This window comes from Lutra lutra, chromosome 8 (assembly GCF_902655055.1).
Source record: "Lutra lutra chromosome 8, mLutLut1.2, whole genome shotgun sequence".
NCBI classification, from domain to species: Eukaryota; Metazoa; Chordata; class Mammalia; order Carnivora; family Mustelidae; genus Lutra; species Lutra lutra.
This window is the reverse complement of record NC_062285.1, coordinates 104,069,299-104,090,543: the sequence shown is the minus strand read 5'-3', so window position 1 is coordinate 104,090,543 and position 21,245 is coordinate 104,069,299. Positions and strand designations below refer to the sequence as shown.

Here is a 21,245-nt window from a genome sequence, read left to right as displayed (position 1 = left end):
CATAGATATGTGGGATACCTGTTTTATGTACTCTATGTGTAATTGCTTTATGGATAAAAGGTATAAGATTTTTCACCAAAAAAAAAAAAAAAAACCAATTTTCACCCTCTGGTGGTCATACCAATGCTCTGCTGAGAATATCTGAGGTAAGGTCATGCAAACACATCAGTGAAAATCAGTGTGGTCTGTATGACTGGAGCAGAAGTGGTCAGTAGCCAAAGACTGAAACCTTTAAAATATTTTTGTTCCCTTTCCAAACAATGGCACAGAGTCAAATTTCAGGACTGCTCCCTTATGTTAAAATTTGGTTGCTCCTGTGTGTGTGTGCATGTGTGTGTGTGTGTGTGTGTACACAAATGCACGTACATGCAAGCCTTTGCAAGTGTGTACTACGTATCTGTATTCATGGCTATAAAAACAGATCAATGTTGAAAGGAAATACAAGAAACTAACAACCGAACATTACATGGCCATAAAAAAGGATGAGATTGAGCCTTTTGAGACAACATAAATGGACCTTGAGTTATTATGCTAAGTGAAACACAAATGAGAGAAAAGAGAAAACCAAATGGCGTATGGTTCCACTTATAAATGAAATCTGAAAAAAAAAAAAAAAAAGAACAAGCAAAAAACAGAACCAGAACTATAAATACAGAGAATGAACTGATGGGGGCCAGAGGGGAAGCAGGTAGACAAATAGGTGAAGGGGAGAGGGAGACAAAGGCCTCAGTTCATGGAATGAGCAAATCATGGGAACAGAAAACAGAGCATAAGGAAATCAGTTAATGATATTGTAATAGTGATGTAATGGAAAAGATGGTCACCAATTCTTGCAGTGAACGTAGCATAATGTACAAATTTGTCAAATCACTAAGCTGCACACCTGAAAACAATGTCACATCATGTGTCAACAATTACCCCCACCCCAACCCAACAACTATATTTAGGAAGGGTATCTGAGGGAAAAACAAATATATACTTTTTATTATATACTTTTTATAGTTTCAGTTTTCCTTTTTATACCACATGCATGTAATGCTTTTTAAATGGCAACAGTTTAAAAAATACTGTAAAAGCCCCAATTCCATAATGTAGAGAGGATGTTTATTATGCTAATAACTGCATATATAAATTCATGGGAGAGACATTTACACAATAAAGTAAAATCCTGATGAATCATTAAAGACATCTGCAAATATCTTGGTTATCCAAGGCATAGGGCCTGTCACTGAGCCTTCTTCATTGCAGATAAACCCAACCCAGTGTGTTTTTGGCATTTACACTGTCATGTCCTCTTGGTAAAGATTCAGGAGCCCAGACAGAGTATTTTATGCTATTATTCATCCAGCCTATAGTATAAAATTTGTAGCTGCTTCTGAAATATTTAAAACTTATTCTTAGATGTGAACTATAGCTTAAATAATTCCGTTCTCTTCCAGTATTGCCCCAAAATTCTCTAAAACTATGAGTTTTAACAATCCCCCGACAACATCTATAAAAATAAATACACACAATCCCAAATGAATCTGATTCTCCCAAGGTTGAGAAGATAAAACCCCTTCAAACACACTGCTAAAATGAATCTACGGTGAGTGAAATGACTTACTTACATGCTGTGGAAGTTATATTACACAATACTTTTTATCCTTAAAATCCCTCTTAATCAAGTCCTACCCTGTGGGACTACACCTGCTCTCTCTTGCTATGTCCTGCTTTGTCCAGGACGTAGAAAAACCTCAATGGAGAGTAGGGATTGGTGAGGCAGATGAGGGTCCCAAAGCTACACCATCCAACTGAGCAGATTAATGCTGAATGGATGTGGCAGGACATATGGCAAAACAGCAGGAGCTTCCTTACTCCACACTGCTGCTTCTGACACTATGCTGCTTAGGACCAGGCACAATGCCACACGTTCCCCTGTACTATTCTGCATCTGTTCTCAGGACTCCCTGGCACACTGAAAGATATCCAATAAATGTTAATATTATTGATGGTCTTTGTTGGCATCCTTTTTGCCATTCTCAATGGGTAAAACTGTTGTGAGAAGGCTGCCAAAATTTTTAAGAGAGCTATCTCTCATTTACAGTATTGCTTGGATACCCAAATTTGGACCTAATTTTGGGCGGGGGGGGTGGGATTTAATTGGATGCTTAACTAATTGCCCAGTAAATTGCACTGAAGAAGTCAGGGCACATAGAATTTTTTATCTTCCGAAGTTAATAGCTATCAACCCCCAACCATATGGTGGCTTGAAGAAAAAAAAAAAAAAAATCTAAGGAGAGTAATAAAAATAAAACATAAGAAAAGAGATAACCCTTGAAACTGTTACTAATATTTCCAAATTTAGAAGAAATAAAAATTAACTATGTCAATTAGGGTTTACATTTCATTACTCAGTGTGCAGGAAAGTTTACCTTTATATGAGTGACTGAAGACTGTTTTGGGACATTTAAAGTTTGCAAAATTATCCCATTTACTACATACAAATCTGTTTTAATATATCAAAAAATAAAAAGTGACTTACATTTGCTGAAAGTTGAGATGTGAGGGTAGCAACTTTTTCTTGTGATGCAACCAGTTCTCGCCGCAGTTTGTGGATTTGCTGAGTGTAATTTAAAAAGATCAGTTCAATAAGCTAGATTTTTCCTTAAAACTAAGAATTCAATCCAAGAAAGCAAATACTATATTTCGGTCATGCAACCTCTTAATTAGTGTATCAGTACTAATTCCTGAAAAGCCAAAGAAATGTGAACACTAGCTATATATATATAGTAACAGTCAAATGCCACGTGTCAGGAGATGTAAGTGACTATGTTCAAGGTTAGGACTCAAATGTGCGAATTAAAGGATGCTTGCTTGCTCCATGGTTCCACTTGCCTGTCTCTAGAATCACTTGACTTTCTCTGTTGATTCTTCTAGCGCTGGGAATTAGTGATAATAAAACTCAGGCAGTAAAATATTTTCTTTTTAAAAATTAAATATACACGTACACATTTCTTCTAGGTCTTCTTTTAGCAAAAAGTCCTGAATATTCTAGCATGGTGTTTAGCATGGAGTTTTAGCAAAAAAAAAATTCAGTTTTTTTGATGCATGCTTATTTTAATTTTCTGTAGTTTGGCAACTTCTCAGAAGCTGTAGACTATCCTGGAGTCCCTGAATGTTGGCTTATTTCCAGATATATTGAGTCCGTATTTGAAAATAATTTTATTAGGTAGAGTTTCAATGACTAACACTCAGAGAAGCCTTCCCAAATCTTTATTATAATTCCTGTTATTCATTGAGTTACTATTCATTCGGAGAAGAAATGCTTTATAGATTACCTATAGTTTAAAACTGAGGGGGAATTTAGTAATACTGTTCAAATAATTAGATAAGCCAACAAAATAAATATGCTAGTTGCCTTCCTTTTTAGCTAAGTTCACAGTAGAATAAAATTGAACCAAATAAAGGTAATATTTCATATCGCATTTAAATGGTTAATATAAGCACTTTCTGCAAATAAATCTGCATGGCTCCTGTTGCTGAGACATATAAACACAGATTAGTAAGGGTAAAACATCAACTACCGTCTGAGGCTAAATCTATAAGTAGACTTCTGGTCTCAAAGGTTCTTAGTTACTTAGATGCCAAACATTGCACTCTAATTCTTCTCATTTCTGCAAAAAGAAGTCTCTGTTGCCATGGGTGGACTTTTGGGATACTGTCTCAGTTTGAAAGAGCATTCCTGACATAGTTCATTAACTGTCTTTTTTTTCTTCCCCCCTCTTTTGTGGAAAAGAAATGGTAGTCAACATTGAGGAACTCAAAGAAAGTTGTGGACTTTAAGCTGGAAGCAGAGACTGTGGACACTTGCATCATTTCACCAAATGTGAATTCATTTTGTTCCTGGTTTTTTTTAAAAGGAGGTACACTAGCCCCAAATAGGACTTGACTTGCATTTGAATGATGACCACAGATAGTCCCAGAAAACAGACCATCTATTTTATCTTAAACCAATACAAAGCCAAAGAGCCTTTCTCAAATTAATAGTATCTATTATAAGATCCTTTACAATGTAATCTAGGCAACCTTTTAATAATGTTAATTATTTTTAAAAAACCATGACCCATTAAGGGGAGGAATGATACAAGGCGAGGTCAGAGAAGTACTAATCAGGCAAATAGGCAACATTTGAATACCTCAGTAACCATATTATAATCAAATTAGAAGTGTCCTGTCCATGTAAATAAAATAATCTAGGGTTTTTTTCCCTAAACATATTCACTTTTTTGTATAGCAATTATAAAGATCAAATTGCTATAATCAATACTATTTTGATATTTTTAACACAGCACAAATTTTACATAAAGCAAAGTAAGGCAAGGAGTTCCTTTGCAAAGGCTACTGCCAAGACACTGATTTTCTCTGTGGTCTGATTGCCTCAGCGTAAGCCAATCAAATAGTCATTACCACACCTTGAATAAAGGCCTAATTAAAGTCCTGCTCTCCTTGGGTAGGACAATTATTTCGCAAAGGGAAATAAAAAGAATATTCTCTCCGGGTTGCAATCTGATTCGTACATGATTGCGACAAAGTATTTGTGCAATGTGTGTGATTAGTTCCATATAGCACACGAGATATAAAGTGGCTATTAGAGAAGCAAAGTTCTGGCATGAAACAGATAGGCTGGGATGCTGGTAGCTTCTATTGTGGAGGTCTGGTGCCCAAGATTCAACAGTTTCATTAATCCTATGCAGTTCATCTCATAGGCGCTGGGGAAAGGAGACTACAATAAATGTGCAAGACCACACATTCATTCATTCAGCAGACTCAATGAGTGCTTAGTACTACAGGCAATTTGTTAGTTGTTGATCTCAAACTCCGTTCTAGAATATGAGAGGAGGGCTTGCTTTTAAAACTTCCTTTTATTTTCTTTATGAGGAAATACCAAAGACCATTTGACAGCTAGAGCATTGCTTCCATCAGCAGCACGGGAGAGCTATGCTACTGTATCATGGAGCCCTCCAGTGGTAGAAACATTCATTTCATCACAAATGTAAACAAAGCATCAAATACAAGCATGCTACAAACTTTACCTCTGAATGAGCTTTTTCTTCAGCCTGTAAAAGACAAAAGGTAAAAAATTATTTATAAACAACTAATGTCATTTTGTCCCACAAGTATAAATGAATCATTCCATTGTATAATTAAGATACTATGATCCAACATAAGACTAGTAAAATACATACAATAGTAAAATACATGTTATTTTATATTATTATCAATGACTGATATTTATATTGTATTTATACATTATAATTATGATGGTATTATTATATTATCATTATGATAGGAACATTTAGGATTGCAAATTAACGCTTCCTTATATATAAATGATATATTGAAAATGTAGGTCATTTGATTCATGGATATATAACATGCCTTAAAAGCAAAGTTGGAATTAAAGATGATGTTACTCTAAGATTCAGACTATAAGAAACAAAAAACAAAAGTAGTTATAGAACTATACTCTAAAAAAGGAAACATCAGATTTTTTTCATACATATAATAGAAAATGCACTCCATGATATTAGGGAGATCTTCGGCCAAGACTTGGGAGTCAGAATTTCACTCTGTGATTTACATATCATAAAAAAAAAAAAAAAAAGCCAAATAAAGCTGGAGAGAACATATTGACCTCTACTGATAGCCACGGAAAATCAGTTCATTAGTTTCTGTCTTCTTTCACTGTCCCTAATGATGATTCATTAAGTTTACTGAGCTGCAAGTCAGCAAAACAGTAAAATGCCCAGGGTCAAGATGGTGATAAAAGTGGCTGGCAAACATCTTGGGTCATACACATTATGGCAATGAGGACTGCTGGAGGAACTCGCAGACTGTTTTGGACTCAGTTGCAGAAAATTCCTAGCTCTGTTTTTCTTCTTTGTGCTGGGCTGCAAAATGCCAGGAAATGAGTTACGCGCACCATTACATCTGGAAAGCTCCCTTACTCTGGAAAAAGCTGGAGAATGAAAATATCGCTGAACGCTACAAAACTGCCTGCTCCCTTGAGCCATTTCAAAGCAAAAAAACAAAAACAAAAACAAAAACCCTCTTATCTCCTATCTCTCCTTTGGGGATATTTCCTGGTTAACTGATGCAGAAGTACCTGAACTACTTTTTATCCCCCCCCCCTTTTTTTCTACAGAAAACATAAAATAAAACAAAGGAAAATAAATAAAAAGATATTTTTATGCATAAGTATTTCTTGAGTGTTCTCTTTCCTATATTTTCTCTACTCTTAAAAATAATGTATAGTTAATAATATAGTATTTAAATAATAGAGTAGTTCAACAGTAGAATCCTAATAGTCTTTATAAGGAAACTGTTTTAAAAATCAATGCTAGGGGCACCAGGGTGACTTCGGCTAAGGTCATGATCTCAGGGTCCTGGGATCGAGCCCCTACATCGGGGCTTTCTGCTCAGCAGGGAGCCTGCTTCCTCCTCTCTCTCTCTCTGCCTGCCTCTCTGCCTACTTGTGATCTCTCTGTCAAGTAAATAAATACAATCTTTAAAATAAGATAAAATAAAATAAAATAAAAATCAAGAAAAATCAATGCTAACGTAAGACTTGAATATTTTACATCCCAACTTTAATTTTTAAGGGAAGATTTTATTTTTTTAATTCTAATAATTTTAAGGTTTTAGATACAGTTTGTTTCTAAATCAGAAGTAGAGAATTCACGTTAAGAAAGAAATTTCATCTTAAAGCCAAAGAAAGCTGGACGTTGTTTGCCTTAAGACATATGGTACAATTAACTGTGACTATTTGTTTTCCCTAGAACTTCACATGTTTATTGCCACTATATTCTGCCCAAATCCTGCTCCAAGTCCCACCAGGATTATATAAAACTGATAATAAATAATTTGTATGTTTAAAAAAAAGCAATGTATTCTACTTAACAAAAAAGTTAAGAAGATATCATATTTTCTCATTAAAATAGCCCCAAGTAAGTTATATATACTACCCATAAGCATAACCATTATATATTAATTCTATAGGTATTATATATAATAATGACTTTTCTTGTCCCTGTGTTTTCAGAACTATCTTTTTCCTTAATCTTTACCTCTGTTCATACCCCGTGGCTATTAATACTAGGTAAGGTGTTATCATCAAGCTGAAGCGGTGTGGCGGGATATTAACATTATGTTTCTTTCAGCGATATAGGCTTGGGATTAATGATGATGGAATGTGATTACTTGCCATTTTTAAATGATGGTTTTGAACCAAGCCCAATGTCCTGAAGGATGGTAGACAGTATAAAACATTTTGCCTAAATAAAAATACATCAGATGATTCTTTATTCCATAAACCATTAATTGGCCATTCATTAACCCATTCAAAGTTACTAAAAAAAAATTTTTTCTTCAGCATTAGCTGTGTATTAAGAAATATGTTAATAGGGCGCCTGGGTGGCTCAGTGGGTTAAGCCGCTGCCTTCGGCTCAGGTCATGATCTCAGGGTCCTGGGATCGAGTCCCACATCGGGCTCTCTGCTCAGCAAGAAGCCTGCTTCCCTCTCTCTCTCTCTCTGCCTGCCTCTCCATCTACTTGTGATCTCTCTCTGTCAAATAAATAAATAAAGTCTTTAAAAAAAAAAAAAAGCTTAAAAAAAAAAAAAGAAATATGTTAATGAACCAAATATAGCCCCTGCTCTTATTACTATAAATTAGATTCCAAGTACAAAACAGATTCAATAAAGTTTTTAGTATATAATCAGTCAGAAAGAACCTATTTACTGCAAGGATCAAAGGGTCAGGAATATAAAGAATAAAAAAAAAGAGCTCTAGAATTAAAAAGAAAAATCACACAGCCTTCCTCAGCCTATTTTCCCCACTTTCCATAGAGATATGGATAATAAGGAGTAGGTCTTTCCTATGAGAAAAGCAACAGCACAGTCATAACTAAGAACCCAAATTGAGTAAGAAAAGAAGAGGCGGCAGAGGCAGGAACCAGCCTGAGAAGACAGGCCAACATCTAAAGGGGGAGATGCCAAGTGACAGTAAACCTGGAGGAATTTAACCTCAGTGTTGCTCCATATTCTGATTACATTAAAAGAATCTAGCAATTTGCATTTTTAGATAAAAGCTCCAGATTTCACAGTGTTGGCTTGGATATAAACACAAGCACACAAACTCTTAAGTTTGCCAAAGGTAACAACTTGGCAGATGAAATTAGGCCTGTGATTTCCAACCAATATGCAAATTCCTGCAATCTTTCTGCTCAGAATTCTGTAAGGTGATGTACTCAACTTTATAACAAGATACTCTGTAAAATTTACCGAACCGTTAATGACAGAAGCTTTAAAAGATCTACAGGGGGAGAGTCCTTCCAATGAGATTTGTTAGATTGATGACTTTATAGGTAAATGTTCTTTGCAACAAGCCATCGTTATTAGATTTATTATCTCTAAGTGAAATACATACAGCAAATATATAATTCTATAAGCTATATACATGATGTTAGAGTAAACAAGGTTCATACTCATGGTTCATAAAAACAGTATTTTGCCTAATAAGAGCAGATAGAGCTTAATATTCTTTTTTTTTTTTAATTTAGAATGTTGTTAAGTTCAGAATTTTTTTTTTTAAAGATTTTATTTATTTATTTGACAGAGAGAGATCACAAGTAGACAGAGAGGCAGGCAGAGAGAGAGAGAGAGGGAAGCGGGCTCCCTGCTGAGCAGAGAGCCCGATGTGGACCTCGATCCCAGGACCCTGAGATCATGACCTGAGCCGAAGGCAGCGGCTTAACCCACTGAGCCACCCAGGCGCCCCAGAATTTTTTTTTTAAAGATTTTATTTATTTATTTGTCAGTATGAGAGAGAGGGCGCACAAGCAGTGGGAGGGGCAGGCAGAGGGAGAAGCAGGTTTCCCACTGAGCAAGGAGCCTGGTGGGCTTAATTCTAAGACTCTGGGATCATGACCTAAATCAAAGGTAAACGCTAGGGCGCCTGGGTGGCTCAGTGGGTTAAGCCGCTGCCTTCGGCTCAGGTCATGATCTCAGGGTCCTGGGATCGAGTCCCACATCGGGCTCTCTGCTCAGCAGGAAGCCTGCTTCCCTCTCTCTCTCTCTCTGCCTGCCTCTCCATCTACTTGTGATCTCTCTCTGTCAAATAAATAAATAAAATCTTTAAAAAAAAAAAAAAAAGGTAGACGCTAGCCGACTGAGCCAGCCAGGCATCCTGAGCCTAATATTCTTCTTTTAACAAACAAACAAACAAAAAAAGACTTTTTCTCCCCATAGACACTTAAATTATTTTATGAAGGAACGCCATCAAGTTGTCTTAGCTATATACTGCAGAACTTCAAAAGATGCAATTCACATAGACTATGATATAAACAGTGCTCTTAGAACCATGTAGAACACCATAATTTTTATAATTTATGGTATACAATATTTCTTATCATTTTTATAATTAATTTTAATTTATAATAATAATTTTTATAATTATGGTATACAATATTCCTGGTCTTCTCTAATAATTATGTGAGACCCACGGGATAGATGGGATAGGCCTGGAGGTTGTTTTCCAATTTTATTTTACAGGTATAGTCCAGAGAAACTTAGCAGTCTGCCTGATGTCACACAACAGCCGCTGATAGAGTTAGGCAAGAATGAAAATCAAATGAATCTTGATTCACAGTCCTTAAAGGTGTGAAAAATAGTGATAAAATTGCCTTTTGCCTTCATGGTTTAAAAAGCACTTTCACAGATATTTTGTCATTGACAGTGGAATCTCAGTGCATGATAATGGGGGACGGAAGTCAAAATGACTCCTCATTATCTCTGATTTTTCTCTTTATCAGTCCTCCAAATACGCATTTATATGAACTGTTCAACTCTAGATTTATGAATTCAAGAATATAATTTCTATCATTTTCTGTACAGCTATTTGAATTCCCTAATATCCTAAAAATCACCTTCTCATGTGGCTTGATCACCTAATTCATTCTTTTCACACATAACACAAGGGTATTTTCATTTCTAAATTTTGGCATAAACGTATACATATATAGTCACTTTATTTTAATCTCTGTTCCCATTTTGTATCATACTGATACTACAATATTTCTCATTTATGCTTTCTGATTGACATCTGCTCTTATTTATTTATTTAGGTGGGGGAGAAAATCTTTTTTTTTTTTAGATTTTTTTTTTTTTTAAGATTTATTTATTTATTTATTTGCTAGAGATCACAAGTAGTCAGAGAGGAAGGCAGAAAGAGAGGAGGAAGCAGGCTCCCTGCTGAGCAGAGAGCCTGATGTGGGTCTCGATCCCAGGTCCTGGGATAATGACCTGAGCCAAAGGCAGAGGCCTTAACACACTGAGCCACCCAGGCGCCCCTTAAGACTTTTATTTATTTGCCAGAGAGAGACACAGCGAGAGAGGGAACACAAACAGAGTGGGAAAGGGAGGAGCAGGCTTCCCAGTGAGCAGAGAGCCCGATTTGGGCTCCATCCCAGGACGCTGGGGTTGTGAAGAAGGCAGATGCTTAATAACTGAGCCACCCAGGTCCCCAAGGGAGAGAGACAATCTCAAGAAGGCTCCATTCCCAGCATGGAACCCAATGTGGGGCTCGATCTCACAATCCTGAGATTATGACTGGAGCCAAAACCAAGAGTCAGACAGTTTTTACAGTTTCTACAGTTTTTTAAATGTCCCTCCTCTGTTCCCTATAAACCTGCAATATCCAATATAGTAGCTACTAGGTGCATGTGCCTATTGAAAGTTAAATTAATGAAACTTAAAAATTCAGTTCCTCCATCATACCAGAGACACTCACTGCAAATACTCAACAGCCACATGTGGCCAGAGGTTACTGTATTAGTGCAATGACAGAGCATTTTTATTATCACAAAATTTTCTAGTGGACTCTGGTTACATACTAATTGGCCATTTGTCTTCCCTTAAACCATGCTCCTTTCCTTCTTGAGTGTTTCTCAGGCTGAATGAAGGTAATTTTATCCAAATACTATTTTTACACGTATTTAAAATATTTAATCAATCTGCATCTTTTTTTAAAAAAAATTATTTACTCATTTGAGAGGGAGAAAGAGCACGAGTGGAGGGGAGAGGCAGAGGGGAAAGTAGACTCCTCACTGCGTGGGGACCCTGACATGGAGCTTGATCCCAGGACCCTGAGATCATGACCTGAGCCGAAGGCTGAAGCTTCACCCTCTGAGCCACCCAGGCGCCCCTCATCCCTCATACTGCATCTTTTGATGTTAAGCAGAGACTTCAACCACAATGGTTTAAGTCAGAGCACATCCCCCAACAAGCAGTGGCACTGGGCCAATTAGGAGGGACACTCAGTGTTAACACATTTCTTTTATCTGTTTTTTTCCAAAACATTTCACCTTTCTCACTTCTTATCCATTTGCCAAAGCAGTAAATTTAAATAACAATAGTGATTTTTCCATTTATAGAGTGTAATTGGCAAATTAAAAGGAGAAATGATGAGAAAAATATTGTCTTTCCCAACAGTAGTCTGATCTTGAGTAACTATCCAAAGCAGTAACTATGCAAGATGAGCTTCTAAAAGGAGGGCCCTAATATTGAAACCTAATGAAATGAGTAAAACAATTAGTATTGCCCATCACGCTTAATTGGTCAGTGACAGCAAAGACTGAACTTTTTATGAACCTTTCAGTACTGGACTAAGGATTATTCACTGTGCTCAAGTCCCAGTGAAATTCAGTAAACTAAATAGATCTCACTCTTGGGATGCCTTGGGTGGCTTAGTCAGTTAAGCATCTGCCTTCGGCTTAGACCATGATCCCAGGGTCCTGGGATCGAGTCCTGCTTCAGGCTCCTTGCTCAGTGTGGAACCTGCCTCTCCCTCTGCCCGCTGCTCCCCCTGCTTGTGCTCTCTCTCTGACAAATAAATAAAATCTTCAAAATAAATAAGTAGACATCACTCTTATAGAGAAAATACCATAGGACCATCACCAGTCATGGCTCAGAGATCTGAACAAGGAAAACTAGTCAATATCATAAATTTATGGTACAGCCCAGTACATGGGTTCAGGGATTCCCAGTCATACCCCAATAGGTTTTACGAGATTCAGTTTTTCATACACTCACTGATTTTCCTAAGTACACAAAAGTCAAGTGAAGGCATATCTAAGTGGGCCAAAGAGGGCCTGGCCCAGAGGCACCTGTCAGTGGATGGGGTATGAAGTCGTTCAGCACAGACACTTATCTCACCGTGTAACTTCTGTGTCAATATCAATCTACTGAATCATCTGTGTGCTTGGAAACAGTAGAAGCTTTCTTTTCACAGTGGATACTTACTGTTGAGTAAAGAGAAGAAGTGCTGGAGACCAGTGATAATGAAGAACCGTGAACTGGAAAAAGCAAAAAAGAACAAGAGGTGATATAATGAAGTCAGCTCAGAACCAGCAGGTCTTTGCTGGAGAGTGGAGAATAGGGAGGCGGGGAAGTTAAATAATAACAGCTGGATCTAAGAATCGGAAGGCAATTCTGCGGTCATTTTTTGAGGTCAAATTGTTGAGACATGGGAAGGTCCCACACCTGCCCCCCTAAAATACCTCCTTCATCACGTTAGAGAGGATTGGACAAACACAAGCCCTTTGAGAAGACTGTGGGTTTATTTAAAGTTATAGTAAACTTTCACAGAATAAATAACCAGAAAATAGTGGAAATCTAAAATAAAGTTGCCAAAAACTTTTAAACTTAAAAAAAAAAAAAAGCTTTATGTGTTTCATTTATTTATCTCATTTTTATACAACAGAGATCCATTTTCACTGTTTTCACTGTATGCTTTCAGGGGAAGAAGCATTTTATTGAACTTGCTATTTCAACATTATCTGTGATGAGTTGATTACGCTCTTTTAAATGGAAAATTATTGCTTCTTTTGTACTTCTAATCATAGAAAAAATGCTTATTTCAAGGTGGTGTCTCACTGAAATTAAGAATGGAAATTGCATACTGTCTTTTACTGAGGTATACCAAAATACCATTTTAAACAATTGATAGACTGTTTTATATTTCTGCACATCCGATGTGTTAAGCCCAAAGGGTGGTAAAAGTGTGCTTAATTATATTTGTAGAAAAGTCCTTCCTCTTTTCACTGTGGGGTAAATTTATTTCTGAATATTCATCCATTCAACAAACATTAGTTGGGCCCACCCAACGTGACAGGCCCTTCCTAGTTTCTGGGACTATAAAAATGATGACACAATCCTAGGAGCTTAAAAAAAAAAAAAAAGCAGAAAGGTATACAACTAAGAAGATAATTACAATAGAGTAAAAAATACTCCTTAGTACTACAAGGGTATGTGGGAGATGCTTGCAAGCTGGTCTGGAGGCGATTGGGAAAACTGTGTAGAATTGTGGCAGTGTGTCTCAAAAGATAGGGATGAATTTGAGGGACACCAGGAAGAACCTCTTTAAAACTGACTTCATGTAAACATATGGTCAAAAGAGCAATGAAGGACAACTCCCAGATATCTTGCTCAAGCAACTATCACCAGTCTGTGAGGTGGGCAAAATGTTAGTCAACTAAAGAACACAATACAAATACAATTCCACATTCTTTCAACCTCCAATAACAGTATGCACTAAGTATGCACCAGAATGCACTAAGATTTTTGGCATGGTGTGCAGAAGGCAGGTGGACAATGAATCGGGCGATCCCATTTCTGGTCTGTTGCTGCTACTTGCTATTTATGGGTCTATAACCTCCTAGCGTGTGGCTGTTTATCTTCACGGTGATCATTGAGCAGAGAGGGCATCAGTAAAGCCCCTTCCACCTCACTAGTTCAATAATCCCTTGGTTGTAGACCACAATGTAAGAATTAAAATAGTTCAGTGTTCAGTGTATGGGCATCAGAAAGCCATCTTGCCCACTCGGGCTGGTGTTCAGTAACTGAGATTATTTAAACCTCGTACACAGAAGGCCAGACTTTCCCAAGCATATGAAGAGCATTCCATCTGTAAACAAGGCACTCTAGAAGAGCCATCAGTATGCGTAGCAAATTATTTTTATGGTATTATAAGATGCCAGTCTGTGAAGACAGTGATAGAACCATCTCAAAAAAGCAATGACTTTACATTTCCAATTAGTCCAATTTTGTCCATCTAGTCTGCCACAATCAGTAGACTCTCAGGATGTAATCTACTGTCACCATGAACTCAGTTGTTCAGTTAATATCCCAAAAGGTAGTGGCAATGATGGTCAACTGATTTAGTGTCAGCAGATTAAATGGACAGTAGTGGCCTGAAAACATGAAATCAATGCTCATAGCTATCTAAACTTTGAATCAGAAGAGCCTTTAAGAAAGTAGGAAGGAGAAAGAGAAAGGAACAGAACTACTCCCTCATTTCATTTTCATGACAAATCTGTGAGATTACAGATGCAGGAATTAGCACTACTGATTGATGAAGTTAAGAAATTGGCTGAAGTTCAGACCACAAATAAATGGATGGCCAGAGGCTTAAAACTTGATATATTTCAGGATCTGGAGTTCTTTCTTTTATATATAATCATTAAAGACTAGGATAGTTAGCTGATTTCATATTTGATTTTGTTCTTTTTTAAAATTTAATTTAATTTTATTTATATTCAATTAATATATAATGGATTATTAGTTTCAGAGGTAGAGGTCAGTGATTCTTCAGTTGTATATAACACTCAGTGCTCATTACATGACGTGCCCTCCTTAATGCCCCTCACCCAGTTACCCCATTCCCTTCAGCAGCTCTGTTTGTTTCCTATGGTTAAAAGTCTCTTATGGTTTTTCTCCTTCTCTGATTATGTCTTGTTTTATTTTTCCCGCCCTTCTCCTATGCTCCTCTGGTTTGTTTCTAAAATTCTACATACGAGTGAGATCATATGATAATTATCTTCCTTCGATTGGCTTATTTTGCTTAGCTTAATACCCTCTAGTTTCATCGACATCCATGCAGATGGCAAGCAATTGCACTCCTAGGTATTTACCCCAAAGATAAAAATGTCTGATTTTATTCTGGTCAATTTAAACTTTTATGTTTACCTTTATTTTATTCTCAGCTGATATGCTTTATAGTATGTGTGCCACAATTTTTCTTTATGGATACTTTTAAAAATCATTCATTAAATCGAAGAGGAAAATCTCTCAAATATTAATTATCAAATTTCACACCTGCAGTTATATAGTTTAAAAAAATAACATACATTTGAACGTCCATTAAGTCTCCTGAGTTTTTTGAATAGAACTATTATAAAGTATTCACACAGAACCTTATTACATTGGATAAGAAAATGAAACTTAGAAGACAAAAAGTAGACATGATATGAATTCTATTATGATATGATGACAAGAACCAACACCAGAGGGAGTTTCTGAGGATACAAGCTGGCAATGTGTGGTAGTTTCGTTAAGTAATTTTTCTGGTTCATGTATCTTTATGATTCTTTAACCAAGATGTCAAACAAAACTGGCTCTGATATTGGACACACCAGAGCAAACAGTCTCTAAAATAATGAGGATTTCTGTATGAGAATACCGGATTTGTTCTGAACTGTTCTATAACCAAGTATTAATCTACACAATTTCTGGCATATTTCCAAATGCATAAAGAAACAGAAGGTAATGCAGACTAAACCCTCTTCAAGCTTCAGGGCTCCCTAAATGAGAGTTACACTTAACTCATTTATTTACTCTTCAGGAATCCTTGTGATGGCGACTGATGTGACAGTTTTCATCTCTGAGTTAAATAAAGGAACTCCATCTTTATTTCCCCCTACGCCTACCTTCTTCCATGCTGTCTCGGAATGAGCCTGAATGACTGATGGCACGTGGCCTTTCTTCCAGAGACGTGGCACTCCCACAAAGCTGGGAGTCATCGTAGAGATCGAAGGAAGAGTCTTGGGCTGGGATGCTATTTGAACGCATCATGCTGGGCCCAGGAAGGTTAAATTGAGACAGATTGGTTGGGCTCACTGAAAAACAAAGCACACATAGACTCATTATTCTGGGGCTTGGATGATGAAAACAGTTGGCTGCTGGAAAGTGAGAATGTGATCCCAATTCTACGGAAACATGCATTTAATGGGTGTTTCTATTGAAGGTAGGCTGACAGTCTGCCCCTGAAATGTTCAATAACAGTTTCAGGAGAGTCCCTCTTTTCTCTAACACTTTCAAGGCCAGCAGTATGTCAATTTCTAAAGCAATATTAAACAAAGCTGCCAAGCAACCTCTTTTGTTCATGCTAGAAATACAACAGCATGGTATATCCTGCTGGAGATTATGAAGAAAAGATTGCCTGCGTAGGCTCTGTAGGTTTCTTTTCAAGAAGAATACACCTCTTTAATGGAAAAAACAAAATCGAAAAGAAAACACAAGAAACCCAAATGTCCCACGAAGACCCTTTTGAAGCTTCCAAAGACTTTCATCGTTCTGAGTTCTGAATTTATGTAAGTCCATGATCAGCACCATCATTATTATCAGAGTTACTTGTAAAAGAAGAATATGAAATTTTTCTTTAAATGAAATGTAATCTATGTGGTTTATAGCTTATCGTCAGGTTAATCACACTGAACTCTTCTACTGCATCTAAGACCAGAGTCCAGAGGGAAGACTGTCTAATGTCACAAACCTGTTGTGTTTCCCAAGAAGTACCTCATGTTCATAATTTGAAACAAGAATTTATTTACTTAGGGTTCATTGCCAAAGAGTTCTAATAACACTTAGCTTTTTATGCCCACTGATAATTATGAATTTAAAGAAAGATGTGGTTGACTCACAGTACAGCTGCTTCAGAAGCAATACCATCTTAAAATGTGGAACAAAAGCAAAGCACAAAATTGGGAAAGATATGTATCACAAATGTTCATATTTAAGAAAAATAAGTTGTTACAGAAATGTGAGTAGGCAGGCAGGAACCACTTATGCAATCACAAAACATGTGGGTACTTTCAAAAACTTAGGGAATGCACGTCACTGGTTTAGAATGAGTGATTATCATTTCAAAATTTGCTATTTTTTCTTTGACATGGGAATTACATTTCTTTTTAATATAATGACTGGCTTTCAAAACAATGTAAAATAAGAGGCATATATACTGTGAAGCAAATGAAAGGGAATATTTTCTATTTTCCAGACACTATGCTGGCTGTTTTAAAGGTTTTGATGAATTCATACACACAACAACATTCTGATAGAGCAGTTGTGGATTGGAATAAAAAAAGAATAAGAAAAAGGAAAGAAATACAAGATTTAGAATTATATCTGTGTGTGCATATATGAAATACAATAAAAGATGAAAGAAATTGTGAATGTGTAAAGTGTGCAATCTGTTGGAAGGAAGAAAACCCTGAGGGAAGGAAAGAAAGAAGAAAAGAAGGGAGGGTGAGGAAGAGAGAGGGAAAGTGAGGAGAGAGAGAGAGGGAGAATGAGAAGAGAGGGAGAGTGAGGAGAGGAAGGGAGAGAGAGGGGGAGAGGGTGGAGAGAGAGACAGAGAGAGAGTCAGAAAAGAGGAAGAGTGAGGAGAGAGAAGGGGAGAGTGAGGAGAGAGAGAGAGAGAGAGAGCGAGGGGAGAGAGTGAGAGGGAGGGAGACATCTTTCAGGTACATTCTGTCAGCCAGCATTGACTAGTTCAATATGATTGCTAACCAACTGCCAGAAGATACACCAAAGGACATTCTAGACTTGAATGTTTATGTTTAGAGCACCTGGATTAGAGTAAATCATCCTATTCTATGTCCACAGTATGGACTGTCTCTTTGCTAAATGAATGGAGTATTCAACACATTTGTAAATATATTATGTTAATATGTATCTAGAAGTTAGAAGGTCATTTCACTCACTATTTGGCTTTGCATAATGGTTGCAGAGCTATCCAAGTAAATTGTCCTTTTATAATTTCAAAACATGTGACTTAAATCATCCAAGAAATAATGAGGATTAGGGTGATTTTTTTTTTTTTTTTTTTTTTTTTTTTTTGACAGAGAGAGAGAGATCACAAGTAGGCAGAGCAGCAGGTTGGGGGTTGGGGAGCAGGCTCCCCGCCAAGCAGAGAGCCTGATGCAGGGCTCAATCCCATGACCCTGAGATCATGACCTGAGCCAAAGGCAGAGGCTTATCCTACTTAGCCACCCAGGGGCCCCATTAGGGTGAATTTTAAAGTGAAGAGTTTGCATTTACAGTTTTGATAGCTTCTCCACTGAAACTACACCCATGCTATTTAAGAATGTTCAGTTATGTTAATGTCTATGATAGTTCTGCTTTTTGGGGTCAGTGGTTGAATAGAAAGATATATATGGCATGGCCCTAACTTCAACAATGGCTACTAGCAGAGGTGACTGAAAGGAAGAAAAATTAATATGTAAATAAACCAAGAAAAATTATACAACAGAGGACAAAAATATGATGGACAAAGAATTTCTGCAATGGTACACAAATTAGCACAGGGATTCTATACTGGCTTTGTTTTCCATTTGCTTCAGGCAAATGTCTCAATCTCTACCCTTCAGTTTCATCATGAATTACAATTTTTTGAAACAGCAGAATAAATGACCTCCGGACTCATTCAAAGCTTAGAGACACAGCAAAATTTCTAAAAATGAGAGATATAGATACGACCATGTATTAGGGGAAAGGGGTCTGCTGACTTTGTCTTAAATTATATTTCAGAACAAAGACCCTGTTTTTATTAAATTAAATGTTGATTTTGGGGATTTGGGGAGAATGGACCTGATGGAAATATGGAGTGGGTTTTTAAATACCTCAAGGTCTCTCTTTGACTTTGCTACTATATCTAAACATGTTAGCTAGTGAGTTTATGACATTGTTTTAAAATAAGAATATTCATATGGAACCTTATTTTAACTTATTTTGTGGAATCTGGGACTATCATTAGAAACTAGGTAGTAACTCAAGAAAATTTTATTTGATTTTTTTAAAAGAGGAAGTTCAAAAGTGTGATATATCTAGATTCAGAAGTTTCTGTCATGGGTGGGTTTAGAGAAGAAGCTAGAGATATCATAAGTATTTAACTAGTAGTTGAATAATTGAACCAGAGGTAGGTGTCTCCTGTCTCTGAGATTCTATACTTTCATGAATATAGAAGAAGAGGGTTAATTTTCAATAGCTTGAAAGGTGAATATGGAGAGAGGAGTAGGAGGGCACTCAAGGTGGAGGAACCCTTGGATGCAAAAGCGTAGAAATTTCTCCATAAAGTTGTTTAAACAATACTCTGTATGCAAGAGGATCCAACAAATGTATAGAACTCCTAGGTGAGAGGCTGACAGTAATACTTCTACATACTAACCCCTACAGCAAGGAGAAAATGAGGCTGAGGAACTGTCACTCATGGGAAGATGACAATAAGTCTCAGCCAGTTATAAGATGCCTTACAAAGACTATGACCAACAGTAAACAAAATTTCAAACAAAGATTATTTTGTTTACATAAGTTATGTTCTGATTTGCTTTCTTGAGTAGAATGGTTTCTATTACAGGGATCATACCTACACCAAGAACTACACACAAACCACAGCTTACTCATGCTACTCTACCAATAATGAGGTAACTGAAGTGATCTTAAATTTCTGTTCATTATATAGGACTTTTTACAGTAATATTTCTAAAAATTTTATGTATTAACATATTTTAATAAGGAAAAAGGATAAAGAAAACACAGGTATTGTAATTACTACTAAGTAATCACTTGCTGATCATTCAGAAGAGATAATGATCAAATTGAAGACAAATGATGACCAAAGTGAACTGCAAGAAAATGCTATCCATACTCATTAAAAAATTCCATGATACATTTTTAAAATTTAATAATAAAATAATCTTTGGTTATGATTACATTTTAATAGTACCCACTGTCTTACCTAGTAAATATAAATTCAGGTTGTCTGGAAATCAATAAAAGGTGTTTTTTTGTTTTTTTTTTTTTTTTTAAGATGTATTTGAGAGAGAGAGCGCTAGCACATGAGCAACGGGAGGGGCACAGGGAGAGGGAGAGAGAATCCTAAGCAGATTCTGTGCTGAGTGTGGAGCCCCATACAGGTCTTGATTTCATGACCCTGAGGTCATGACCTGAGCTGAAACCAAGAGTCTGATGCCCAAATGAGCCACCCAGGTACCCTGCAATAAAAAATAAATTTCATGTTTTTAAATGTGTCATTTTTTCTTTAAAATAAGACAGCATAGAGACCTCAGAACACCTGATTTTAAGCCATGTATGCTTATAAAATTTGGATGGGCACATGAGAATGTGTTGACATGTATGGGAAGGTCTTCCTTTCTAAGTCCCAATGGGTGAAAATGTTGATAATGATGGTAGAGGCAGTAACACCAATTTGAATTACACTGCTATTTTCTGATAACATAAAGGATAGTTTCTGATAAAAATGATGAGGTAACAAGGTCTTTTAAGTTTTATACTCTCATGGTACACATAAATCAGTCTTGGTACACATAAATCAGTCCCCCATAATAAAACCTAGATATTTTGGATCCATTTCACAGATGAGGAAATTGACTTTGCCAAGGTCAGACATAGTAAGTGGTGAGCATTTTTTCCCCAAATAATAATGGAACAGATGGATTTAATCAAAACAATATAAATGCGAAAATAGTGGGGGTAAGAATTCAGTTAGTCAAATTAATGTCAGGTATTGAAAAGATTGACAGGAGACAGAGGGTATCTAGCAAACTCATCATTCCAAGTGGTTTGGTTTTGTTTCAGATGTTGCATAAAATTAGAGTTAATTTCATATTCTTATGAGTTTATAAAAAACGTTTTCAATTTAGTTTTTGAAGTTAAAATTTTAAGCTTCTTGCTATGTTTTATAATTACAATTATAAGTAAAAGCTATACCATCTGTTTTCATTATGAGGCAAATAAGTGTCTCCCTGTGAAGGTGTAGCAGCAAAAACTTGGTATTTAGTAGGAATTCATTAGCTCATATGGACCTGTGACCGAAATAATTGTTTTCTATTGCCAAAGCTTTATTCTGTAAAGCAGGAAGAATTACAAGAGAAAAGAAAGAGCTGTGAGTGTCCTATAGGATTGAAAAAGTTGAAAAGCCCAAACTATTCAAGAATTTGGACAACTGGTGAGTCCATTACTAGAAAAATGATTGAAGCAAAATAATAATAATAATAATAATAATAACAATAATAATACTTTATATGTGATTTTATAGAATAGAAATCTAATTTTAAAAGCATTGGATCTA

The 21,245-nt window shown here is 36.4% G+C and overlaps 1 protein-coding gene across 3 annotated transcripts in view; it reads right to left on the bottom strand.

Annotated features, from left to right (window-relative positions):
- NAV3 (neuron navigator 3) overlaps positions 1-21,245 on the bottom strand; it is a 617,699-nt gene that overhangs the window by 63,067 nt on the left and 533,387 nt on the right. For all 3 annotated transcript variants that reach the window (XM_047741951.1, XM_047741949.1, XM_047741950.1), the window contains exons 19-22: positions 15,805-15,993; positions 12,341-12,393; positions 5,076-5,099; positions 2,525-2,602 (exon numbers count right to left, since the gene is read on the bottom strand). In XM_047741951.1, coding sequence (XP_047597907.1) covers positions 2,525-2,602; positions 5,076-5,099; positions 12,341-12,393; positions 15,805-15,993 — 344 coding nt within the window. The remainder of the gene's footprint in view (positions 1-2,524; positions 2,603-5,075; positions 5,100-12,340; positions 12,394-15,804; positions 15,994-21,245) is intronic.